We start from the raw sequence: 26,924 nt of genomic DNA, 5'->3' as shown, positions 1-26,924 counted from the left end.
CAAAGCTTGTTCCACCCCGTTTTCTGCCATTGTGTTCACACAAAACACGCGAAAGGCACACAAACGTCAAACAAAAATAATTAAATAAATACATACATAAAACACATTTTGAAAAACAAAAGATGGCAGTGAAATTAATTAACTGACTACACAGCTGACAAAAAAATTTGTAGGACCATACAATTAGATTTACTCTTACCTAAAACATCCATCGGATGATTGCAGTCAACAAAAGGTTCACCATGAACCAGATCATAAAATACTTTCATGTGCTCTGAACATTTAACTACTGGTTTTCAATTCTTCCAAATTAGACTCTTGTGTAGACAGGAGGAGATTCTGGCAAACAGAGCAGAAGCTGGAATGCCAAAGTCGTGTCCTCGTTAGGTAACGCCTGGGCTTGGAGCAAAGCTTCATGGATCTCAGAGGAGGGAAAGAGAGGACTTGGAATCTCCCTGCTGAAGTGTTTGATCAGGGCTGCAACATCATAGGGAAGAGCCGTCGACAAACATCCCCTATTCAGCTTTGCATAAGGGAAATATAAGGGTGGCAAACAAGATGGTGAACATGTTCTGGAACCATCTAACCACCAGATAGTGATGATGCTCAGGTGAAGATGATATGAATAAAACTGAGACCTTACTTATCCTTGTTTGAGGAACAGACCTACTGTCTTTGCACAGCACAGCAAAAAGAAGAAAATAGGGAATAAACAGGGTTAGCGTCAGAAGCTGCTGCTTGTGATTTGCCCAGTGATTAACTGATCCAGCTGTTCTCCCCCACCAGGATGAGTCCAAAACTCAGGAATGTGTTTTCTTGGTAAATTCTTCGGGGGAACACCAAATATCGCTGGACCACAAACAGTCTCTGTGTTCATTTTCCAGGAATGCAAAATTGGCAACCCCAGTTTCACTCCATCAGCATAACAAACTACATTTGTTTGTACCTTTAGGCCAACCTCCAAATTTTTTTTGCTCCACCTTCGTGGTTAAAAAAGCGGGGCTCTGCAACAAATTTTTAGAGCTGAACAAGGCTTTGGGACAAGGGGTGAAACGTCTTCTAGATATCAAAACCAGTCCAGCTGCCTTCAAGTACAACGATGACCTGAACAACTGAGAACCTTCAGCAACACCTAAAAGAAATATAAATTGGATGGATTCAGAAAAACAAACTAACAAACAAATACATCCAGACACTAGAGTTGGTCAGGACAAGAGAGCTGCAGATGACGTTTGCATTTGGCTCCCTAGTACTTTTTGAGATTACATCATCTTCCCCTTAACCGCTTACCCTCACCGACTGGGCTGTGAAGCCTGGGGGTGAGGAATCATTGAACTTTATAAAGATCAAGAAGGGTGACAATCACGCCTTTTAACCCTAACCCAGAAATACTTTCCAATTTCACAACCACCTGCCACTCTGAAAGGTCACCGAGACAGTCAGAAGTCCACAAGTTGCACAAATGAAAACCATTTAAGGATGCAGTAAATATCACGAGCTGTGGAGCTGCTCTCTGATTGGTGGAAGGAAAACACAAAGAAGCTCTTCTTTTTTTAGTTTTCTTGTTAAGAGTTTATTATGTTTAAAAAAGAAAAAAAAGAGGAGAAGGTGACTGAAGAAAAAAAAAATAGATTCATATTCAAATTTCTGTAGATTTCTATTCATATATGATGAGCAACGTTTGTAGTGCGTACATAAAGTTTAATATAGACTTTCAGTATAAGAAAATAGGCAGTTAAATATCTTCACAATTTGTCTGCACCTCAAATCACGTGATCAAAATCTCTGCCACAACACAGCGACAAAACATCTGACAGGGTTCAGACTTGCAACACGGTGGACGTTGCCACAAAGATGCCGACGGTGGAACATCTGAAACGTTGGAATCTGGAAAAGTGGAGAGATAATAAGTGGAGATTTTTCAGAAGTGTCTTTGTCACTTCTGACCCAAAGAATAAAAAGCGTGTCGACATATTAGCAGAAAAACAACTCATTTCGTGGTGCCTGTTTGGAAGAAGTTTTTCCGGGTGTGATATGAATGTAAATATGAAGAAATCACAAGTTGACTTTTTTCTGTTTGTGTCATCAGTCACTTCACATCAGAATGAAGAATCTCGATTGTTTCTCATCGTCGTCTCGTCTTTGGTGAGTCGTCGTGTGGAACAACTACAGAGATGCTGCGATGTCATCAAACAGATTATGATGTGGAACAATGATCAGTTTTAGAAAACTATGAAAGTGTACGTTCAGTTAGATAAAAAGGTTAAAAAGAGGCCACAGCGCCCACCGCAGCACGCCACACCCCTGCAGATAATTCAGCCGCAATGGAAACACAGAAGACGCCGGTGGAAAATTCACCACATGCTCAAACGTGCAAAGTTTCGCTCTTGTCTTATCAGTCCGACTTCCTGCGGCGCGCGCAGGCACCGCCTTGACCTCCGCCGGACCGCCGGCGTTCATCCTGCTGGACGAAGACGTAGGGGAAAAGCGTCAAGGAGAGCTGTGAGAAGATCCGGCTCGCCGGCGCCGAAGACGCGTGCCTTCTTGCGTTACCACGTGATGTCACCAGGCGTCGCCACACTGGACTGATGGGCAGTGAGAGGAGTTCTGAGGGGGGAGAGGGACGAGGCCACCGTCTGCGAGAGGACTTTTCAAAAATTAAGAGCGGACGGAGCATCATAGCTTCTCCTTCGACTGAACCCAGATGAAGGAGCCCGACTGCTCCTCGATGATCTGCTTGGCCTGCTCGTAGATCTCCTCCAGGGTGTCGCCCTGGATGATGGCTGTGGAGACAGAGCGGTCGAGTCAGGGCCGAGGGACAGAAGGGGCGGGGTTGGATTATCAGTGAGCAGGGAGCCGGTGAGTCGGTGAGTCAGAGACGACAGGCTCACCTGTGAAGTGCTCCGTGAACTCCTGCTCCAGCTTGGTGGCTCTGTCGAAGGTCTTCCTGCCCTGCTCGTCTGTCAGCCGCTTGTTCATCTCCCTGTGGGGGGAGAAACAGTGAGACGGCGGCACGGAACGGGGACTGGGACCCAGGCTGTGACCCGCACAGAGAACGCGGAGCTCAAGAGTGGGCAAACATTTTGACTGGTAGGCCACAATTGCTTGTAAAATGTGACAGAGGGGCCGGAGCAGGAGCAGATGGATGGAGTGTTTTGGTGACCCACCTCATAGGAGAAAAAATATCAATATTTATATGAAATAAAATATGTGTCTTTGAAGCCCCAATCTATTTTGAAATGGCTTTAAAACACTGAATAAATGGATAAAATACAGCTATTTTTATGACTTACTTACTTTTAATATAATTTCTTCAAGTTCAGTGGGCCGGATTAAAAAGCTTAACGGGCCACATATGGCCCCCGGGCCGTAGTTTGCGCATGCCTGGCGTAGCCCCCACACAAACACTCACATGATGTTCTCCACAGATCGAGGCTTGATGAACACGGCGATGGGGTGCAGCTGAGCCAGCTGGAGCCTCTTGATGGCATTTCCAGACACGTCCAGGATGCAGTGTTTCCCCTGAGCACAAAGACATCACCACTTACAACACAGTTTTGCAATGACAGCTGTGGAATGAAAGCTGGATAAATAGTCTGCTGAAAATGCTTTTATTTTGATGGGTTTTTGTCGAAGCAACATCTGATCCTGCCGGGTCTCCACATGTTCTTCACAGTTAAATACCTTAAACAGATTTCTTACAACTTAAATATCAAATTAGTATGGGCTAAATAAAACAGTTGATAAGTGAAAGAGTGTTACAATACTACAAACGCTGGTTTATACTGAGAGACTGCAATTCACTAATTACTGCCGTAAAGTAGGCTGGCAAGACTAGTTAGACTAGAAAACTAGCGTTCTTAGCAAGCTTGTTCCAAGATTTTCCGACTGATGAACATACGAAAACACGTATTATGTACTCACAGAGTTTGCACCTAACGTGCTTCACTGCTTCAGTTTCTGTGAAACATTCCCAAACTTTAGAAACTTTGGGTCTGAGTTTTCGAGCCTTTTCAGAGAAGAAGCTGTTCCTCTTTTCCGTTTTATTTAAAAGATGAAAACAACGAGCGACACTGCCACCCTCAGAGCTCAGTATGCCCTGCAGGTACAGATGTGATGTAGTGGCCGGAGTGCGACTTTAGCATTCAGCAATTTACAATAACAATAATACGATGCGTTGACGCTTACATCTTCGAATTGACAATTTTTAGTTGTTGCAGCATTAGTCTCAACTGGACCTCATGCTGCCCCGTGACCAACGTACCTTCTCAGCCACCTCCCTCACCGACTGGACGCTGGTTCCGTATAGGTGGTTGTTGTACTGTCCCGCCTCGATGAAGCGGTGGTCCTGGATGTCCCGCTCCATCTGCTCCCGGGACACCACAAAGTGATAGTCTCTGCCGTCCACCTCGTAGTCCCTCTTGGGCCGCGTCGTGTCTGAGAGGGCAAGGCGACCGCATCAGGAACTTGACGCGTTGACGCTTTTATTGTGAAGGGGCGGAGAGGAGGGAGCAACTTACGGGGGACGCAGGAGCCAAATTTGTCAGGAAACTCAGAGATGAGGTCGTCGTTGATCCGATCCTTCATGGGACCGAGTACGATGACAGGACGTGTGTAGTTGACTGAAACAGGAAGTGATCGAGGTCAACCGTTGGCTCTCGACCAATCATGTCCTCAGAACAGTTTTTTTGAACAAACTCACCTTCCTGCTGAACAACCGGCTCATAAGACAGGACGTACTCCTCCGGACCACCTACACACACACACACACACACACACACACACACACACACACACACACACACACACACACACACACACACACACACACACACACACACACACACACACACACACACACACACACACACACACAGCTAGTGTGAGCTCAGCACAGAGGTTGGAGGAGAAACTGCAGCGGCAGTGAGTGATTGCAGGTGGAAGCTCACTTACGGCAGCTGCTTTCACTGTCGCTGGCGTTGGAGGTCATGTGTTCTGCAATCAACAACAGAGAACAGCGTCACCTCCCATGATGCTTAGCAAGTCTTGTTTTGTGACACAATCTGATTGTCGAAGCCACCGCAGTATGTAATCAGATTACCCCCCAGAACATCAGCCTACGTTCTCTGCTTGTTACTAAGACAGAGCAGTTTGCAGCGGGTCAAAATGTAAAAGTTGGACAAAGCTGCGGGACAACATTGATATTTATTGAAAAAATCTTCCTCCAGATAGAACAGTGAACCTTTTTATATGAACCCATATGAACAAGTTTTGCTTCAACCTGAATATGGAACATGCAAAGCTTAACGCTATACAATAAATAACTTTTTATTTCACACATGCAACATTGAATTTCAAATTAAAAAACGCATCAAAATAAATAAAATGTCAGTAAAAATCATATGAACGTCCTGTCTTGATTGACGTGCCAAAATACCAGCAGAAGAGCATTTTGGGATTTGCAGTATCATTGTGCTGTATAATACCAAATTTGGCCCGCGGGTCAGTTTGACACCTTTGCCCTAATCAGACAGGGATCAGTACAAGAAAAATTATGATAAAATCAGCTGTGGAAAAGAAGAACATGTGATCACACCCTAATCCAATCAAAGAAGGAAATACGAGATGAAGAACTAAAATATCACAAAATGTCAAAAAAGGATGATGAAGGTGAAACACAGCGATGGTCGGACACGCCGCTGCTGACGCCCTATCAGACGTCCAGTCGGTGGGTCCGGGCGAGGAGAGGGAAGAGGAGGGGAAGGAGAAGGAGAGGAAGAGGAGGTAGAGGGGGATGTCAGGTTGTGTCTCCAGCAGAAGCTCTCTTCAGCGTGTTCAAAGACTTTTATTTCTAGAGACTTTATTAGCTGCTGCATCAGGCTTGTTTGAACCTGCTTGTAGTTTATGGGAACCAGCAGCAGGTTTTGAAGTCACTGTCACTCTAATCACTGCTGTCACTTGTTATACTATGTCTTTTCTTATCTTTATACTTTTTTTCTTTTTGTTTAAATGATCATGCATCGCACTGCAGCATCGTGTGCTCCTCTGCTTTATTTTGACATTACTGTGTGACTGTTATGAATCTCTAGTAGAGTAACTTCTTTGGATTGTTATTTTAAGAGAAAAGGGCCAAAGCCTTGACCTTGACCAGAACAAATGGACCAGGTCCAAGACCAAGGGACCAGGACCTGGACCAGAGTCAGGGCTAGTACCTGGACCAAAACCTAGATCAGGACCTAAATCTAGATCAGGATCAGGATCTGGAACGGGGCCAGGATCAAGAGACCAGAACCAGGATCAAGAGACCAGGTCTAGTACCATGCACCAGATCCAGGAAAAAAGGGACCAGAACCAAAGGACCAGGACTAAAGGGCCAGGACCATCAGACCAGGTTCAGGACCATGAGATCAGGTTCAGTACCAAGGCACAGAGCCAGGACCGAAGGACCAGGAGACCAGGACCAAGGGACCAGGATCATGGGACCAGGAACAAAGGACCAAAGGACCAGGACCAAATGACCAAGACCAAGACCAAGGAAGCAGGACCAGAGATCTTCTATGATCAGTTTTCGGTTCTAAAGGCTGAAGGTGGCGCTGTTGGAGACCAGAGGCTGGTGGGGGTCTGGGCAAGACGGGACTTACTGTGGTGTTTGGACAGCGTGTCGTCACTGTTGTCCTGACGTCAGCACAGCCGAGAGAACAGGAGAAAACAACCAGAGGAAACAACGTTACTGAGCGCCAGCGACAGACAGAGAGCAGAGGGGTCGGCGATGCCGCACCGCTGGCGGACGGTTAGTTTGGCTCCACATGGGGAGGATGGGGAGGGGGGGGTCTGATGGGGACTCTGAACCAGATGTGGGCCAACCACCAGCTGACTTCTCTTTCTGTCGCTGACCAAGCAGCCTGCCTGTCTGTCGGACGGACTGACGGACGGACGGACGGACGGACAGACCAGCAGCAGCCCCGCCCGCCTCCCCGCGGCGGCGGTACTTACGCTCCACGTCGCTGGTCTCCTGCTCGCTCGCCTCTCGACTCTTGTAGAAGGGAAACTTTCGGGTAAAGAGGTTCTTTTTACGCTTGTCATTGAGAGACTGCTGAGGAAGAGGAGTGAAGTGGGGGAGGGGGGGTCAGAGGCAGCACCAAGTGGAGGACACACTCTGAGCGAGGCCACCAGAACCAGAACTGGGCCCGGGTTATTTTGGTGCCGCCCAACACACACAGCCAGAGGAGGTGCGTTTGCGACCCTGGACTCACTGGAGTCCAGGGCACCGCTGCAGGAGATCCACCGGGTGGCGTCCTAACCGCCAGAAACCTGTTGGCCGGTGGCATCTCTTCATGTTCACGTGATGAAACCGTATTTGATGTTGATGCAGGGGGGCGGAGCCTGCTGAGGTCGCAGGGGGGGCACATGCTGTTATCCAGCTGGACTGCAGGGGAGGGGTGGTGAGCAGCAGCAGCACCAATTGTGTGTTTCTGTGGGGGGTGAGGGGGTGGGGGTTGCTCATGCAGCTAGAGGTGTTAGAGGGCGGAAGTGGGCCAGGGGCGGGGGCGGGGCGGGGCAACGAGAGTTATTGCGACGCGCGGTTGAGTAGAGGCGGGGGGCGGCGCTGTGGTTTGACTGTCCGTATCATCGACAACAGCAAGAACATCAATGACGACGACGACATGCTAGTTAGCTGCTGGAGTCAGTTATTATAATATTAGTAAGCAAAGTTGTCTTCCCAAACACAGAGACATGCACGTTTAGCAAAAAAGCCAACAGTCCCGTATATTCCCTGAGATGGGAAAATTCGAAGAAGCATCTTTTTTTCACTGGAGGAACTCTGTTAGCACAGCCCGGCTGTGGGGCCATATGCGGCCTGTTGAGATTTTTAATCCAGCCCGCCCAACTTGAAGAAATTATATTGATGTAAGTAAGTCATAAATGGCTGTATTTCATCCATTTTTCAGTGTTTTAAGAGTCATTTCAATAAAGAGTCAAATAAAGGCTTCAAAGGCTTCTTATGTTGTTATGCTTATGTTCATTTTCAATTGATATTAAAGCACGTTTTCTACTTTTCTTCTCCTATGAGGTAGGTCACCAAAACACTCCATCCATCCGCTCCTGCTCCTGCCCCCTCTGTCAAGTTTTACAACCCACTGTGGCCGACTCGTCAAAAAGTTTGCCCACCCCTGGCATAGCCTCATAACTGGAAGCAAAGAATGGAAGCCAGTTTGACCACTGGAAAGTTCTGGTTTGACCATAGCTTTGCTGGATGAAGCTATTGATGCTGTTTACTGGTTCTGCCACTAGGAAGATTTTCTTTGGAGATATTTTTGGTCTGTCTGGAGTTCACAAAGTTAAAATTGATTGACTAAAAGTTGACAGTGATTTTAATTAAAATGTCTGACAACAAACCCTTCATGTACGCATCGTTAGCTGGCGGCAGCAAGACAATGGAGTGGAAATAAGTGGCAAAATGTCGGCACACATGCTCGCGCTAGCATGTCTTGGATACACCCCGGGTCAAACGTAGGTAGGGTTGACTGTGATACTGACAGCAAGGTGGCAGCAGCGAGGAGCCAAATGGGACCAGTACAAGCTTCAAGAGAAATCCTCAGTGAAAGAGCTGCGACAGCAAGGCATCGTGGGACTGTTGGCGTCATGGAGCAGCACTCACCCCTCGTTCCCGGGATTTGGGATTGAACTTGACCGTTTTTAATCTGGCTCGCTCTTTTTTCTCCACCCTTCAGAGGAACAGAGGAGGAAGACATGAGTTCAGAGTGTCAGCAGTCAGCTGAAGCAGGACTGCTAACGGCATCTAACACAGGCGTATCAGAGTGTGAGTGTGTGTGTGTGTGTGTGTGTGAGAGAGTGAGTGTGTGTGAGTGTGTGTGTGTGTGTGTGTGTGTGTGTGTGTGTGTGTGTGTGTGTGTGAGTGAGTGAGTGAGAGAGTGTAAGTGTGATTGTGTAAGAGTGTGTGTGTGTGAGTGAAAGTGTGAGTGTGTGAGAGTGTGTGTGAGTGTGTGAGAGTGTGTGAGAGTGTGTGAGTGTGTGTGTGTGTGTGTGTGTGTGTGCACGTGCGTGCGAGTGCATGTGTGTGCGTGCGTGTGAGAGTTTTTGAGTGTGTGTGTATGAGTTAGTGCGTGTGTGTGTGAGAGAGACTGCGTGTGCGTGCGTGTGTGTGTGTGTGTGTGTGTGTGTGTGTGTGTGTGTGTGTGTGTGTGTGCAAGTGCGTGCCAGACCTCCTCTTGCTGGGGATCACGCCCACCTCCTCCACCTCCCCCTGTGCCGTCAGCTGTCTGGCCTGCCACCACTCGTCGTCGGAGGCGTTCACCACGTGCAGGATGTCCCCGAAGCGGAAGTTGAGTCCCTGGCTGGGGAGGCCGGAGTCCCTGGAGCGCTCATAGTCAAACAGCGCCCTGGTAGGGTGGGGGGCAGTGTCAACGCGGTCGATCGCTGAACCCTCCTGGAGCGTGTCTGAACTGCAGTGTGAAATCAGTCCCGGGCTGCTGCCTGCCGACACCTCACCTGACGTACAACGAGCGCTTCTGACTCGTCTTCAGGGAGCCAGAACCAGAACTGATGCTGCTGTTCATCATCTGCTCTCTCAGGTCGTGGATCTTCGCCTCGAAGCGGCTGTACTCTGCACACACACACACACACACACACACACACACACACACACACACACACACACACACACACACACACACACACACACACACACACACACACACACACACACACACACACACACACACACACACACACACAGAGAGAGAGAGAATTACAGCAACCCTGCACAGCGGAACCATTTTCTTCTGATTCAGTCTTGAGCCTAAACTTCTCCTCAGAGGTTCTAGAACAGCGTTTCTCAACTGGTGGGTCGTGACCCAAAAAGTGGGTCACGCAGCAGTTTTATTTGGGTCACTTTGGCTTTGTAATATAAATATTTTTAGAGGAAAATGTTGGGCGTTTATTTTGCAGGAAACAATTCAATTCAATCATTTCAATGATTATTTACTAGACACAATAGACAGTCTATCAGACAGGCTAGCGTTTTTATTTTTGTGGAATAAATTTAAGTGCTGCAGAATTAATTTGGGTTGCGACTTCATTGAAAGGTAAAAAAAAAAAAAATGTGGCTCCTGAGACTCCACCAGTTGAGAACCACTGGTGTAGAACCCGTCCTGGCCCGTCCTCTGGTTTGGTCTAGCCGACGCGTGTTTCTCACCCTCCGGCCTGTAGTGGGCGACGATGGTCACCATCTGCCCGGCGTTCTTCAGGGCTGCGGCCGCCTGTTCGTGGGTGGCGTTGCGGAGGTCGACGCCGTTCACCTGAAAAACAGGCGGAGCTTCTGTGCGGCTGCTGCAGCATCTGTGGACTGACCTTCCGTGCATGTGTGTGTGTGTGTGTGTGTACGTGCGCGTGCGTACCGACACCAGCCGGTCGCCCTTCCTCAGCTCGCCGCAGAGGTCAGCCGGCCCCCCGGCCAGGATGAAGGAGATGAAGATTCCTTCTCCGTCCTCGCCGCCCACGATGTTGAAACCCAGCCCGGTGGCCCCGCGGTGCAGCACCACCTTCCTGGGCTCCCTGCACAACCACACAGCTCTTAGGCCCAAATCACACCGCAAGCTTCTGCGGCGCGTTCGTGGCTCCGCAGCAGGCCATTAAAGAAAGACTGCGTGTTTCCACCAGTTTTAAGTGTTTCAGAAGCGTCCCAGAAGCATGAAACCACTGAAGCCACTTTGGAAAAATACGCAGCTGTTCTATTTTATCTAATTTTACCTACTTTTATCTATCTATGTATGTATCTATCTATGTATATATCTAGTCTCTATCTAGTATCATCATTCAGGCAGGAAGTCAATGATCAGAAAACACAGTGGATCCGGTTGATTTTCATCATAATTTTCAATGTGCTGTATTTGGTTTTTATATGTGCTGTATTTTATTGTGAAATTGGCTTCAGCTGTCAATAAAGCAGATTTCACTTTAAATCTAAAACTATAATGAACAAAATGCAGCTAAACTTTAAATATCTGAAATTTGCATGACACCAGCAGTTCAGTTTGTTATTATTATTATTTATATGGGGTTATTGGGGTTTTTTTTTTTACACACAGTGAGACACAGTTTGGACGGGCAATAGAGTTTTGTTTCACTGTTGTTTTCTTTCAATACACGTGAAACTACCTGGGTTGTTGCGCATCTTGCAATCGTGTACGGCGTGTTTTCAAAGCGCTGACGTGCCGCCGACGCTTTCAGTGTGAAGACAGGGTGAGTCGTCCCCGAGCCACCACTCCTCCACCTTCCCCCACCCTCAACCGTCGCATCGCAAGGCTCACTCACCGTGTGATGTCGTCGTCTCCCAGCATGCTCTTGGGGGTGGGAGAGAAGCGTCCCGTGGAGGCCGGCGGGGGGAGGGGCTGTCCCATGAAGGTGGGCGGGCTGATATGGTTGTCGTGTTGACAGAACGCTGTAACAGACGCCAGGCGACAGGGTTTCAAGTTAGAACGTGGCCTGCTGACGGCTGTCGGCTCGCCCTGATTGGACAAGCGGCGGACAGACATCATGGCACACAACCACAAGGAGTTCTAGCTGCTGGTTGGTGGAACTCTAGGAGCTCAGGAGGCGTCGAGGAGACCCGGGAGGTCGTTTCACCACCGATATATCTAAAGCTCCATCGGCACCTCCTCCTTCGTCCACCAGGGGGCATCAGCGACATCCAGTTATCCACCCTCATTTTAATGGAGTCGCTCCCCCAGCCCACACACCGAAGAAGATTTTGGCTTCCGGGTTACTTCCTCATTATGCAGCCCCATTGGCAATGAGCAGTAGCATCACTGTAACTGTAACTCACGTGATGAATCAGGACGTATCAGCCAATCAGAACAAGCCAATACACAGCACTTCGGGGCCGTGATGTCACGTGCGAAGAAACATTTTTTCTGGGGATTTTCTGGCCTTCAGACATTTCTTAGAAAGATCAAAAGTCCATGACTTAAAAATCTACAATAGTAAAATTTATTGTGACCCGTATTCCAACTCACAGTTTATTTTGGTATTGTGGTCTATTGGAAAATTGCATTTTGGGCTGCATGGGGTTTTTGGCTGCAGTACCAAGAGTGGCCACTAGGACAAAATCACTGTGCCTCCATATACCCAGTCCAGTTCTTACAATAGATCCAGGACTTGATAAAGCTGACGGATAATGCTGTATATATCTGCATACTAAAGCAGATAATGAACCAAACTTCTCCTGGAGACGCAATATCACCATGATCTGCTAGCCGCAGGCTGAGTTCTGCACATGCTCAGTGGAGCAGGACCAACGCTGCGCTGCAGCGTAACCGTGATGAGCGTCGTGTGAGACCGGGGTAGAGGTAAGGAAGGGTCCTGGAGCGAGGAGACGCACGGTGAGGTCACACTCACAGTTGGTGAGGTCAGGCGGCGGCAGGCTGTCGCTGAGGAACACGCTGTTGGCCTTGGACACCTTCAGGTAGACCACGTCCGTGGTGTTCTTCAGCGCCGTGACGGCCTGCTCGTGGCTCACCTCCTCCAGCCCGGCGCTGTTCACCTGCACGCACGCACACACACACACACACACCTTTACAATGTGGCAGTGTGAAGCCGGCCCGGTGGGCAAGATTGGGCGGGGCCTCACAGCGAGCAGCTTGTCTCCGATCTGCAGCCTGCCGTCCTTGTGCGCGGCTCCGCCCTCAATGATCTTGGTCACGTAGATGCTGTTGTCGCCGGGGATGTGCTGGTTGCCCACTCCGCCTGCGATGCTGAAGCCCAGACCTGCGGCGGGAGGGGACACGGTTAGGGGTGCGTGGTGCCCTCTCTGCATACACCCACATGCAAAGAACCTGCGGGGTCGCGACCTTTGGGTCCTTTCACCAGCTTGAGCTCAAGCACTTTCTCGCACACTGGTTTCCTGCGGCGGATGTAGAGCCGCACCAGCGAGCCGGCCTCCTTCAGGGCCTCCACCGCCCGGCTGTGGGTCACGTCCCGCACGTCCACCTCGTTCACCCTCAGGATGACGTCGTTGACCCTGGAACAGAGGAACGCCACAGGATGTCGCTCACGCACCCAAGACAGCGTCGAACCATTTCCCAGCTGCCCTGGAGAGTCGGATCAGAACTGGTCCTAGATTAACTGAACCAGGATTAACTTGTCCTAGATTAATTGAGCCAATATTAAACCTCCACTGGCTTCGAGAGAAACTCTGCACTTTATTCAACACACAATTTCAGATTTTATCTCATAAATTTTTCTATCAACAAAAGCCTTTTTTTTTTTTGTTTTATTTTAGCTTGTCATCGTCTCGTCTTCATCATGAAAAAAGGGTCATTCACATCATTAGGGCTGCAACAATGAATCGATAAAACAAATAGAGAAAAATCAATTATCAAAACTGATAATTTTTTAATAACAGCTGATCGTGAAAACGAAAGACACTGACTGAGGCAACGACTGAGAAATGAGGTTTCCCTTGAACTGAGATGTATCAGTGACCCTGCTTCAAGTCTGAGAGCTACGACGCACCTCAGCCGTCCATCCTGGGCCGCAGCACCTCCAGGGATGACTTTAGTGATGAAGATGCTCGGGTCCTGGCCGATGTGCGGGTTGTCCGTCCCACCAGCGATGCTGAAGCCCAGTCCCGAGTTTCCCTGGAAACCAGCACACACACAGAAGCTAATTAACAAATCCAACTGTCAAAGGGCAGTCAGCCAGATGTAACCAATCCGAGCTTTGGCCTGGCAACAAAAGAAATAGGTACAGATCTCAGAATGGGATCTGATGAGTCATTGACATCAGTGACACCTTGTGGACGGAGGTCTTACCCGCTCCAGAGTGATCTCCTCGTACTCATAGTCCGCCTCTGTCCCGTTCACCTGCACACACGCACACGCACACGCACACGCACACACACACACACACACACACACACACACACACACACACACTCTTTAACAGACTTTTCTATTCAGTAGCATCTTGATTCACTAAATGCTTTGTGCCATTTACAGTGACTGGAAACCAGAGGCAACGAGAGGCGGAGCTACAGCTTGACAGCTAGTTGAAATTCACAAGACACACAGAATCATGGGAAAAAAAAACTTACATATGGAGGCGTGTCCAGCGTGTCAGTGTTGACCACCACGGGGGCGGGGTTAGCCTGAGGAGGGAGGAGCACATCAGAGGTTAGAGGAAACCCTCCACCAACGCCAGCAGAAAACCCCAGAGCCCCCCAGAGTGGGCGGAGACGTCATTGGCTGGTCAGAGGGTTGCAAAAAACAGGCAGCCGACATGGGATGAACTAGTGTTGTATTCAAGACCACAACCAACCAAGACCAAGACATTACCAAGACCAAGATCGAGGCATTTTGGGATCAAGACCAAGACTGTATACATCAAAGAAAAAAGACAACAACAGAAAATTCCAGTTGTTCAATCAATGGAACAGCAACATTTCTTTTCAGCAAGGCGTCTTTTAATAATTTTCTTGAACATTTTGCTGCTTTGCCAGCTATTCTGAACCATTTTCAAAAACTCTGGGTGTCAAACAGAGTGACCCATGGCAGCAGCTGGCTGAGTCTCGAGTCTCGAGGAAAAATCCCAAGTCGGAACACCTGGATGAACAAATATAAGTGAACATGTTCCATGGATGCCAGTCTCAGGCGTTACGTCGACCAGGCTCTGCGGTGTGTTCCTACAACGCTGACCTCTGACCCCAACCACTGTGACCTCCTTATGAAAGTGCGGCCAAGCCGCCGGCAGGAAGCACTGCAGCTCGCGGAAAACCGACAGGCGCTATAAATAGGCCCCCGTCCATCGACCGCATTGATCTGCCGGCTCACGCGTGCGGGACACTGACATCCCACAATCCATCTGTTCGACCGGGACAGTGCCCTCTGCAGGGCTGATCCGCTGATAACCAAGCTACCAGGTGATGAAAACCTGGCAATCGGCTGATCCAGGTGTCCCGTTGCACACGGGAAGACGGTCTCTGACACACACACACACACACACACACACACACACACACACACACACACACACACACACACACACACACACACACACACACACACACACAGAACCAGGACCTGGACAGCTCCGAGGTCACGTCATGTGACCAGACTTATAAACGGCTACATCCTGGTTACCACCGGGCCACAAGGAAGGTCGAGAGAGGCTGGAGCAGCAGCAGTGGAGGTGGTGGCGGTACCTTGTCGAGGGAGGTGGGGGCCCAGGGGCTCCGCCGCAGGCCGCCACCCACCACCTTGGCGGTGCTCTTGGTGGGACTCTTCTTCACGCTGTCCCTCAGGTTGAGGAAGCGGCTGCGTGCCCGGCAAGACGCCGGCACGGTGCAGGCGGTGAACGTGGACAGAGACGCCCGGACCTGCTGCTGCTGCTGCTGCTGCTGCTGTTGCCTGTGCAGCTCCACGGCATGCTGCCGCTGCAGCGGGTGCAGGTGGGTGATGGCGTCCTGCAGGGAGTCGAGCTGCTGCTGCTGCTGCTGCCCCCGAGGCTTGGCCAGGTACGGTCGCAGGGCCTCAGGTGCCGGGGCCTGCCGGGGGGGCCGGGCGCTCATGTTTCCAGTAGAGGAGGAGGGAGGGGAGGCAGCGGGGGGTCCCGGAGCTGCCGACTGGCTCGTTGCCTCCACTCGACTGCTCACTGAGGCTCCGCCCGCTCCGCAGGAAAACCCAGCGCCGCACCAGACCCCGGTGTCCCGTCCTCCGCCGCCACCCAATCAACAGGCTGCAAGCAGACGGCACTTCGCGGGGGATGGGGCAGGGCTTCAGGCATGAATAATCAATGAATCCCCCCCCTCCGCCGCTGGACAGAGCAGTGCGTTTGTCAGCAACGACACTGAGGGAGGCAGCAGGGGGAGGGGCTCAGATGACAAGCCAACAAACTTTATTTAAAGGTCCAATGTATAATATCTGGCTTGATTTAAGATTTTTATATATTTTTATATATATATATATATATATATATATATATATATATATATATATATATATATATATATATATATATATATATATATATATATATATATAGGTAAAAGCTTAACATACTGCCCATAAATACATTAATAAGTGTATAATCATAGTACAATACAGGTAATTTGGTTTTCCTACCATTAGAAGGGTTGTTATGTATATACAGGGTGTCCCAAAAAAATGTATACAAAGCTGATCATTAAATTGATTGGTTTTTTTTGTTGCAGATTAAACCCATTGGAATTAAAGAGCAGCAAGACTAAACTTTGAAGAAAGGAAATTCATTCTAAAATGCTACTGGAAGTATTATAACGCAGTTGAAGTTCTAGGACAGTGCCGTGGACTTGCTCGCCGCTGTCCTAGCACAAACTTTCTTGGACTTAGGTGAAATGTTTCCAGTACTTATTCTTCCTTTGTGAGGCTTGTTGATGTCCGCGGTCTTCCAAAACACTTCTCATGGACGTTCTGAACAGTTCTATTAGCTTCAAACTTCTCTCTAATTAGAGTTTGATGGTTCTTTTAGAAACTCCCTCCTAAATTCTCTTAGCTCTTCAACTGCATTTTCATACTTCCAGTAGCAGTTTAGACAGAATTTCCATTCTTCAAAGTTTAGTCTGGCTGCCAACAATAATTCCAATGGGTTTAAACAGCAAAGAAAAAAAATTAAGTTATCAGTTGCTAAAGTGTGTATACATTTTTGGGACACCCTGTGTATAAAAATATACATCGAGCAAGGGCCTTGCTTCTAGTTAGCTGCCATCTTGCACTACCATATTTCTAAGGGAGCCAAGTGTGGACAATCGAGCCGCCTGACAGTGTGTTTCATAATTAAGGTGACTGCTCACGTCTTCAAATAAACCGACGAAGAAGAAGGTGGACAAGGTATCCAGGTTTGGTGTTGCAGAAGCCACTGTAGCTCACTGGCAAGCTCAGTAGGGGGAGGGAGAGTGAAAGACGCTGCAATCTAGAATGTAACCACTTGATGTCGCTGTCTCTTCTCCAATGTCTTCAAATATTACACACTTTAGCCCCGAATGAGGCCTGAGGTCTGAGTCCACATCACCGTGAAACACAACAGACACACACGTTACCGTAGTGGCCAACAAAGCCAAGAGGAACTCGGCCTACTTTCGTTTTTTTTCTGAGGAGAAACAGCGTGACCTGCAGTCTGACACTACTATTACTACTACTTGATTCCAGAAGCTTCCACAGATGTTCCTCAAACGCACTCAGAGTTCCAACACGGTCAGCAGAAGTTCCACCGAAGCTGCAGTTCAGCCACGACGTTGCTGACCCATTTTGGCAGTTGATCAGAGGCGGCCTGCCGCTGCTCCGATGTCATGTGACCCGTCGTGTGAAACACCAAGTCAGTGGCACGATGACGGGACACAATAGGCGCAGTTACCAGCGACGGCCACCGAGTGGCGCACAACTGACAACGCTACAGACCTTCGCATCGCTCCAGTAAACACACACACACACACACACACACACACACACACACACACACACACACACACACACACACACACACACACACACACACACACACACACACACACTTTATTGAGCCCCATCAGAAACACAAAGAATGCAGTGTCTCAAAGGTGTGTGTTCTCACCGCAGCGCACGTATGTGTTGCGTGTGTGTGTTGCGTGTGTGTGTGTGTGTGTGTGTGTGTGTGTGTGTGTGTGTGTGTGTGTGTGTGTGTGTGTGTGTGTGTGTGGTTGCTAGGTAACCGTAGGGAAGACATGCTCTACTGCAGAGGTTCCTGACGTCTGCTGCCGGTCCCTGAACGCTTAGCTGATGGAGCTCCTGCACGCGTTGCGCCGAGGAGGCAGAGGGTGACATCAGCACGATGGAGAAGCTGCCGACCGTCCAGGTGTCACCTGTCTCGCACGGCGCCCACCTCCTCCCCTCACCGCCAGCCAGGGCGAACCTACCAGGAGGTGCCGGTGCAGCCGCTTGGTTCTCCGCAGGGTTCCCATGATGCGCCTGCCCACCTTTTTGGCGTACAACGCAGAGTTCAGCATGCTGCTGCTGCTGCTGCTGCTGCTCCTCTTCCTACGGCTTTGCTTCTCCTCCTCCTCCCCCACTTCCTCAAGAGACCCGACACCGACGACGGAGGCGGCGGAGGAGCAGAGAGGAGGCGCCGAAGAGCCGCCGTCAGACTGAGAGAGATGGGTGAGAGAGCATCACCCAGCACAACGAGAGAGAGAGCGAGAGTGCGTCTGAAGCTTCGACTCACTGCAGACAACCCAGTGCGTGCGTGTGTGTGTGTGTGTGTGTGTGTGTGTGTGTGTGCGCGCGCAGTAAGGAAAATAGTTCCCCCTCCTCCCTCCGTCTGGCTGAGTCAGTCGTCAGAGCATCAGGCGGATGAGCCTCTGTGTGTGTGTGTGTGCGCACGACCCCATGTCACTCAAATTTATAACATTCACACATTGAGGGATGGAGAACCGGGTCACATGATACAATCAGCTGACCTGGATCAAGCGCAACATCGTCTGAACACCTACATTGACCAGAGAGGAGGACGAAGATAAGAAGGAAGAGGAGGAGGAGGAGGAGCAGTGGGTGGAGCCAGTTCAGTAGATAAAAGCAAAACTGACCAGGAACAGAACCATCAAGTCCACCAGAACCAAGAGAACAGGAGGACATCAGTGTCTTCCGCCGACAAACCAACACCAGACCCGACATCTGGTCGGAGGTGAAGCGTCATCACAGTGACACCAACGATCACAACTATATTCTGAACTTCCACTGCCACCAAACCCAGGCAGACAGTCAGAAGCAGATAATAATAATAATAATAATAATAAACTTTTATTTGTACAGCGCTAAATCACAACCAATGGTGTCTCAAAGCGCTTTATACAATCAGAGAGAACCAACCGGGCCCCCGGAGCAAGCAAGATGCGACAGTGGCTGGGAAAAACTCCCCAGTGGAAAGAAACCTAGGGCAGAACCAGACTCCAGAGGGCCATCATCTGCCTATGAGTAGTTGGGGTGAAATACAATAATAGAGGAGAGACAGAGAACGAGAGAAAGCCAGGGTGGCAGACAGGACAGAGTGAAAAACAGATACACCAACCAGCCATTCACAAAACGGATATCCATACAAAGAATAGGAAATAATTCAAGGCTGCTGTCCACGTGGGCTGTAATTGGCCATGCTTTGGAAGGCAAGAGCCTAGCTCGATGAACAATCTGCCGATAGAATAGAAGATAAGACCAAAGCACTCAACTCAGCACAACACACACACACACACACACACACGCGCACACACGCACGCACACACGCACGTCATGTGACCCCCCCAGGGCCCCGCCCGCTAAAGTGTCAGTCCACTCGGAGCAGCTAGCACAACCAGCAGCCGGCTCCTGATTGGCTGGAGGAGGAGTTACCTGGAGCAGAGGGTAAGGGTTGGAGGAGCAGGAGGGGAGGGGACTCTCCTCGCCGTGGGGGTACAGGGTGGAGGGTGTGGGGGAGGGGCGCTCCGGGAGGTGCTGTCCCAAAGATCCGTCAAAGACGCACTCCAGGGACGCCACCTACAGGTGAGGAGGAGGTGGGGGAGGAGGCGAGAGATAGAGGGGGTGTGTCAGGAGGTGGAGGGAGGGAGGGGCGGGAGGAGGTGGAGCAGACGGTCCAGGAGGGAGGAGGAACGTGAGCTGAGAGGAGGAGGAGGTGGTGGTGGTGAGGGGTACATCATGTGACCACACACTGCAGGAGGGACAGGAAGTGGAGATGGAGCACAGGACCAGGGTGGTGTCTCCTCAGCCACCCTCTGCTGGACAATGAGCAGTATTGCAACCTCATGATGGCAGCAGAACAACATCTCTCACAAACACACATATAGGCACGACTCCACGACGCTTAGGTGTGGTCTTCAGGAGTGGAGCTCTAGCACTGCCTGGAGGCAGCAGGGTGAAGTCACACTAAGGGCGCTTTCACATTGACACTGTTTGGGCCGAACCAAAGAGCCAGAGTTCTATTTGTTTGACATACGTGGAAGCACCCGGTCAAACAAGAGAACTCTCAGTTCACACATCAGTGCAAACAGAGCAACCAGCGGACCGAACGGGGAAGCCAATCAAAGAATGGCGACATAGTCGCAGGGCATTAAGGTGTTGAATGAATGAATGACTGAATGAATGATGCAAGAAGCCTCGATATCCAATCAGTGGATTTTCAAGCCCCTACCTCAAAATATAAATGAAGTTGCAGCTCCTTCCAAATTTAATAAGTGTGCCAGAATTTATACGACATTAGTTTAATAATAGAATGACGTCTGACCTCATCACTGCAATACGTTTACTAATACTGATGAACAGCCAATGCAACACTGTGCATTAAGCTGTACAACTTAAGGTAGTTTAGGCCTCACTGGCTGCAATTTCAGATGAGGGAGCTCTGCTCAGGTAGCAGCACAAACATAACATCAAGCTGCATTACAACCACTGAAAGGTTGAAATGATGACAAAAATGAAACAACAGTGTTTTCATGTTTACGGACTTCTTCTCACAGACATCAACTCAATAGAAACAGATTGTACACTTGAATTCCTTACAATTTATTTCAGATGTTAGAAACTGTGAGTAGAGTGAAGAACTGCACCTCCAGGTTTCTTGTGGAAAAGGAGCATTTGAAGAGGTTTCTGCTCTTGAACAAGTGAGTGAACAGTGATGACAATCAACTGGCAGACAGTCTGAGTCACACCAGGACACAGTCGCCGTCCGGCTGGTCTCGGTATAAATTAAATAAAATGTCAACTATGACGACCAGGACGATGACAAATATAAATTGACATCAGTCGACAAATATAAAGGAGATGACAATGTTGTGGGAGGGTGAAATACAGAAGAGATCCAATCTGAAGGTGATCGTAATCTGGCATCTATCCGGTCGCTTGTTAGCATTAGCAAGTACATCAGTCTAAAGAGAAGGTGGGGTTATTGCATTACGAGTCAGAATCAGAACCGGTTTTTGGTCGAAAGTAGCGTCAACAAAGTAAAGCCAATACAATCAACTTGCATGTGCACTGTATAAAAGCCATCCGATCCAAATTTCCCACCCGGCAAGAAAAAAACCTGCAGCTTGAGATGCAAAAGGGGCCTTCATCCCGACAGCCAACACTCACTGAGGCGACAGAGTAAATCCAAACGGTGGAGCGAGAGACGGTGTTGGTTTGCACAGGGAGCTCTCACAGAGACACCGCAAACCTTTGGCAGAAATTCCACAGCTTTACAACAGAGAGACTCAGTCGACAGATAAAAGGAGCTCAAAGACGCAACATTTTATTGTGACGTTTTTTTGAACATGGTCCCGCTCAAACACAACCTGGACTATGCAGTATCAATAGTTATTTTGATTTATATTGATATTTAAAAGGTCTTCTTCACATTTCTTTTCATAATGGGTTTATTTGAATTTTTTGTTGTGATTGTTTACTAGCTAGGACTGAGAGCCCATTTCATTTTTGTTTTAATAATCCCCCAGAGGCTGCGACTACCTCAGTTTATAGAATCCTGGCGGGTCTTGCATATCAATTGGTTAAAAAAAAGGGATGCAAATTATCTATTAGTTCATTAATTGTTAGTTGATTGACCTTACCGATTAAATTCTTAATTGAAAATTAATCGACAATCGATTAATTGTTAATATACCTAGTTAAAAATAAACAAAATATCAGCTAAAATGAAGACAAGGATAACAAGGAAATGAAATGTTTTTTATGAACTCGAACAACACAAATAAAACTTGAGCGATTAAATCATCAATTTGAATGATCAGCCAAGGCACCAGCAGGAATAGTGAGACCAGCCTCACCTTCATGGGAGAGATGTGGGCGTGGCTGACGAATCCGTGCACGTTCTGGATCTGCGACAGGTTCCTCTCAGCCACCTGGACGAGCTCCGCCCCCAAGGCCTCCTCTGTGAGCTGGGGGGAGCTGTGGTCCTGCGGGGTGGCGTCCTCGTCCTGCTGCTGGTACTTCTGCAACAGTAAGAGAGGTTTCCCGTCTCAATGTGCTCACTGACAGGGGGCGCTGTTTCTCACGCCCAACTGCACCTCGAAACATCCAAGCCAGGTGTTTCAGGTGTTTAGCTCTTTATTGAAATGACCCTTAAAACACTGGAAAATGTATAAAATACAGCTATTTTATTACTTACTTACTACTAATATCATTTGTTCAAGTTCGATGGACCGGATTAAAAAGATTAATGGGCCACTTATGGCCCTCAGGCCGTAGTTTGACCATTGCTCCGACCTAAACAAAGTGTGCTGCTGGATCCCCTTGTGCAACATCAGACTGAGAACCAGACAGAACGGAGCCAGAACCAGAACCAGAACCAGAACCAGAACCAGATTAGAAGCGACACCATGTCCAGGGTGGGCCAGGGTCGAGGTACCAGAAGGAAAAGCTCCAGAGCACAGACAAACCAACTGAGCGTTCTGATTGGTCCCTGAGAAGCCTCTGAAACGTCAATCTGTGAGGAAGCTCGAGCCAGCGGGAACAAGTGAGAACCTTCTCACAGACATTCACACGGCTGCTCCAGGAACCAGAGCCAAGCCTGCAGAGGGCGCTGTGGAGGCGGTGAACGCAGCTCCAGTGATGGACTGGAGACAACAGCCGCAACATGACTTCCTCCTGAAGCAGGAGGAAGAGGAGGGAGAGGAGGAGGATGAAGAGGATGAGGAAATGAAGAGACGCAGCAGGAGGAGGATGAGTAGGAGGATGAGTAGGAGGAGCAGGAGGAGGAGAATGATGAGGAGGAAGACAATGAGGAAAATAAAGGAGGGTGAAGATGAGGAGATGCAGGATGAGCCATAGAAAAGAGAGTAAAATGAGGAAGAGGAGGCGAAAGAGAAGGAGGAGGAGAAGGAGGATGAGGAGGACGCGGCCTCCTGCTGCCAAGCGCTTCTATAAATAGGAGCAGCACTGATGAGGAGGAGGAGGATGACGAGGAGGAGGTGGAGATGATTCAGGGACGAAGAGAACAACGTCCCACAACAATCTGCTCTGCCTCCCTCTTTTTTTTCCCTGCTTCCTATTGGACCACAGTGCCAATCATGTGACCTGACTGTTCAGCGCTGCTGCACGGAAGCCAGCTGCGCATCAGTGTGACGGCGACCCTCCGTGACATCACAGTGACACGTTAGGCAAGGAGATCGATAGAACCGGATCAGGGCGATCAGGAATCTGTGTGTGTGTGTGTGTGTGGTAGTGGTGGGGGCTACATCCTGATCGTCTAAAAGGTCAAAGGTCACCCCCTCCTCCCTCTCTATGCCCAGTCCAGAACTCAGCCCAGCTGGGCGTATTGATGAATTGGGTCCATTTCCTGTATTGATTTGGGGAAGGGAGGTTTTGGGGGGGTCCCCCACACATGTTGCACACACATGATTGGGGGATGACACACGGGTCAATCAGCCAATTGTGTCGAGGGAGTTTTCTCCTTCATCCAACTGGTGCTGACCGGGTTCTAATTCTGGCTCCGGTGCCTTCACTGCCTCCTCAAACCCACGGGGGAAAACAGGACTGGACAGTGAGCTGCCATTGCAGAACGGAAACGGACTGAATTACAGAGGCGATGACATTGTTTTTCATGAACCAGAACCACAACCAGATTATTCTCCAAAGCAGGTGACCAAAGTTTCTCATTCCACAACCCACGACATTCCAACTGTGCTCTCGGACCACAACATGCAAATATGGGCTCAGATTAAGAATGGGATTTTGGGTTTGGATCAGCGTCAGCACGCAAGATTTAAAAAAGAGTAGACGTTCGGTTGAGGCCGCCGGGCTGAACGCGGGGGAGTCAGCTGACCAGAAGTGGCCGAGCAGTGGGCGGCCAGTGGCAGCGGTGCAGGTGTGATGAAGCAGCTCCTCACCTTGCAGCCGAACATGAGGGACACGGTGCTGTTGGTGCACGCCAGCTTGCAGTGGCACAGGAGCGGCGAGAAGCAGCGAGCCTTGTGCGCGCCAGGGCACCTCCCCGCCGGCCGCACGCTGCTGCCGCTGCTGCCCGAGCGCCGCCGGCTCCTCCCGCGCTGCCCGCCACTGCCAGCCTCCCCATCTCCTCCTCCTGCTCCTCCACCGCTGCTGCTGCTGCTGCTGCTGCTGCTGCCCGCTCTCACCATCCGCCCTCATTCCTCGCTCCGCTCCATGGCAGCCGGGAGGAAACGTCTCGTTTGGGGAGAGCCCCCCCCCCACCAGTCCGCTGCTCCCTGAGCTACTGTCGTCTCCCCGCTCAGCTCCTCTCAGGCTCTCTGTCACTCCTCTTCCTCCTCCTCCTCACTCGCTCGCTCAGCTGCCAGAGCGAGGAAGAGCTGAGCAAGAGAGAGTCTCTCTCTCTCTCCCTCTCTCTCCCTCTCTCTCTCTCTCTCTGTCTCTCTCTCTCTGTGTCACTGTGGGGGTGTGATGCTTCTCTATGGAGAGGGGGCGGGAGAGAGAGACTGGTCACATGACTCATAAGGAACACGGGGGTGTGTCCTCTGGGAGTGATGCAGGAGGAGGAGACCTCGGTGTGTGTGTGTGTGTGTGTGCGCGCGTTTGTGTGTGTCAGAGCTCCGTCTCCAGAGTCCTCTTTGCCATGGCTCCGCCTGCTGGACAAATCTGGTAGTCGCTTGCTGTGCGTTGCTCCGGTCTGACCAGCAGGGGGCAGCAACAGCGCAGCGTCCACCAACACTCGCAGCGTCCGCTGAGCCAACACTAGGATGTAAATCACCAGCTCCATCGCAATATGATATTACGTCGATTTGTTTGGAAGACTATGCAATGTTTGCCGATATTACAAAAATCTATCACGAGGTGATTTAGATTCGATTCAGTCCCGTATGAACGCAGTCATATACGTTTATATGAACTCACAAAAAATGAAAAGATTTGGCCATTTTTTTGTAATGATCTTTTCCAGGCATAAGGCATCTAAATGAAAAACTGTATTGTTCTAAATTTAAAACAGACCAACAAATAGACCCTCTGTTTTACTATAATCTCACATCTCTCAGGTTTAAGTTCAACCCGTTCACTTGAACAGCCCTTCATGACCTTTCAATCCTACAGAAACGCTGATGTCGATGTTTACAAAAAATTACATAATAATCACTCTCAAACAAAACTGGACGAGCTTTAAGGCTGCATTTCCTCTACTTCCTCACTCTGCCGCTGGCCTTCACTCACACTACGCAACCCCCCAAACGTGCTGCATCACTTTTCATTGTGGCACGCACGTGGTAACATTTTTTTTTTACAGAACGACTGTTGTTTCCCAATCAATCAATCAACTTTTATATATAAATCGCTAAATCACGGCCGCTTCTGTTCCAAAAGAACTTTCACAATTAAAAGACAAGTGCATAAAATCTTTCAGGAAGCATGGTATTTAAGGAAGCCCGCCTGACAGTGTGTTCCGTATTTTGGCCACTGTCAGGCAGCTTCCGTAAATACTACTTCTTTACTTCCGTAAAGACTGCCTTATAAAATAAAGGCGTTGCAAGGTGGCAGGTAACCAGTTGCAAGACCCTTATTACTTTATGTATATTCTTATATATATGAGAATTAAGGGTAGAAAAAAATTACTTTTATTGTGCTGCTAGTATTCACTTTTATTTATGTATTTATGGGCAGCATGTGAAACTTTTACCAATATAAAAATCAATCATAACTCAAGCCATATTGTTAGAAGGCGGCGCACATGTCGAGAAACAGAAGCATGAACACAAAAATGTTTCTTATGATGATGATGATGGATTTCACGCTGTCATTTTGCATCTGCGTAATTGGATCGTTCATTAATGACTCAACACTTAGATGTGGATCGATGTATCACTGCCCATCTAGTCAATACCACTAGTGAAAATCAATACGACCTGCCTCCAAAGCTACTACACACCCTCACGCTAAATCATGCGCATGGAGATGTGGAAGCAATAGACCTGCAGCAAATACCATGAAGGTCGGGAGCAGCCTGGCTGCCACCACTGGGTCACTATGCCACTGAGCGCTCACAGCATGGCTCAGCACCCACTGCACAGCCATTCAGACAGGAGCTGGGACTATTTAGCCACGCCCCAAACCATCTCCATCAATGGACCAAAATACCAATAAAAAGGATGCACCGATACCACTTTTTTACAGAACACGTAGAGTACAAGTACTTGCATTTCAGTACTAACTAATACAGATACCAAATAATTAATAAGGCCATTACACATTAAAGAATTGCTTTGATTTTTTTTTTTGATTTTTTTTTTCCGTCCCCGTTCATCTCTATGTGGCCCTGCAATGAACTGGCGACTTGTCCAGGGTGTCAAGGATGGACTCCAGCAGACCCCCACAACCCTGAGTGCCGGAAGAAGCGAGTATTGAAAATGGATGGATGGATGTTCTGTTATTTGAAGAACATTCCTCAGCATGTTTTTTCTCGGAAAGGGTGACTGTTACAAGTTTCACTGCAGTACAAACAAAAATGTAACATTTTCTTATACATACATATACAACTAGTATAAGTGTCGCGGTATCGGCACACACTTTACGAGCACTTAACCCCGGCATCGGTACCGATACCCAATACCGATATCGGTGCATCCCTAAATAAGATTGTTCCAAAGAGGAAATCAAACGCACGGCTGAATGTGGGTCAAGGCTGCAGCAGAGTGGAGACAAAGCTGTCTGTACAGCAGAGAATCTAAGAATAAACTGATGTTGGCTGGATATTTATGGCTGCTGTCGTGTAATTTCTGCAGGACTTTGTAGTCGAGCTCCGACTGGATCTCGTGATCAGCCGGTCAACCGCCTCAGCGCTGCAACCGACGTGGTCTGGGCCGCGTCTGCGCCCTTCCACATGCACATGCGGTGGAAGTTGTGGGTCATGCTTTTAACCTGAGGAGCGCAGCACTGGCAGTGGTAGGGAGGTCACATGAC

General features: G+C 49.1%; 1 protein-coding gene across 1 annotated transcript in view; it reads right to left on the bottom strand.

The window, feature by feature from the left end:
• Positions 1 to 1,545: 1,545 nt before the first annotated feature.
• LOC142884341 (discs large homolog 1-like protein) overlaps positions 1,546 to 26,924 on the bottom strand; it is a 30,450-nt gene continuing 5,071 nt past the window's right edge. Inside the window, 22 exon segments of the mRNA XM_076019869.1 lie at positions 1,546 to 2,783; positions 2,892 to 2,983; positions 3,413 to 3,522; positions 4,265 to 4,437; positions 4,521 to 4,622; positions 4,703 to 4,753; positions 4,954 to 4,995; positions 6,994 to 7,093; positions 8,660 to 8,726; positions 9,225 to 9,401; positions 9,511 to 9,625; positions 10,217 to 10,319; positions 10,419 to 10,575; positions 11,335 to 11,461; positions 12,418 to 12,562; positions 12,650 to 12,786; positions 12,870 to 13,039; positions 13,534 to 13,658; positions 13,833 to 13,883; positions 14,114 to 14,167; positions 19,407 to 19,550; positions 21,830 to 21,994. Coding sequence (XP_075875984.1) covers positions 2,677 to 2,783; positions 2,892 to 2,983; positions 3,413 to 3,522; positions 4,265 to 4,437; positions 4,521 to 4,622; positions 4,703 to 4,753; positions 4,954 to 4,995; positions 6,994 to 7,093; positions 8,660 to 8,726; positions 9,225 to 9,401; positions 9,511 to 9,625; positions 10,217 to 10,319; positions 10,419 to 10,575; positions 11,335 to 11,461; positions 12,418 to 12,562; positions 12,650 to 12,786; positions 12,870 to 13,039; positions 13,534 to 13,658; positions 13,833 to 13,883; positions 14,114 to 14,167; positions 19,407 to 19,550; positions 21,830 to 21,994 — 2,514 coding nt within the window. The 3' untranslated portion in view covers positions 1,546 to 2,676.

Source organism: Nelusetta ayraudi, unplaced genomic scaffold (genome assembly GCF_046127955.1).
Source record: "Nelusetta ayraudi isolate G7.1 ecotype Tasmania unplaced genomic scaffold, CSIRO-AGI_Nayr_v1 ptg000011l, whole genome shotgun sequence".
In the NCBI taxonomy this organism is placed as follows: domain Eukaryota; kingdom Metazoa; phylum Chordata; class Actinopteri; order Tetraodontiformes; family Monacanthidae; genus Nelusetta; species Nelusetta ayraudi.
The sequence above is the reverse complement of the archived record's forward strand: the minus strand, read 5'-3'. Positions and strand labels throughout refer to the sequence as shown.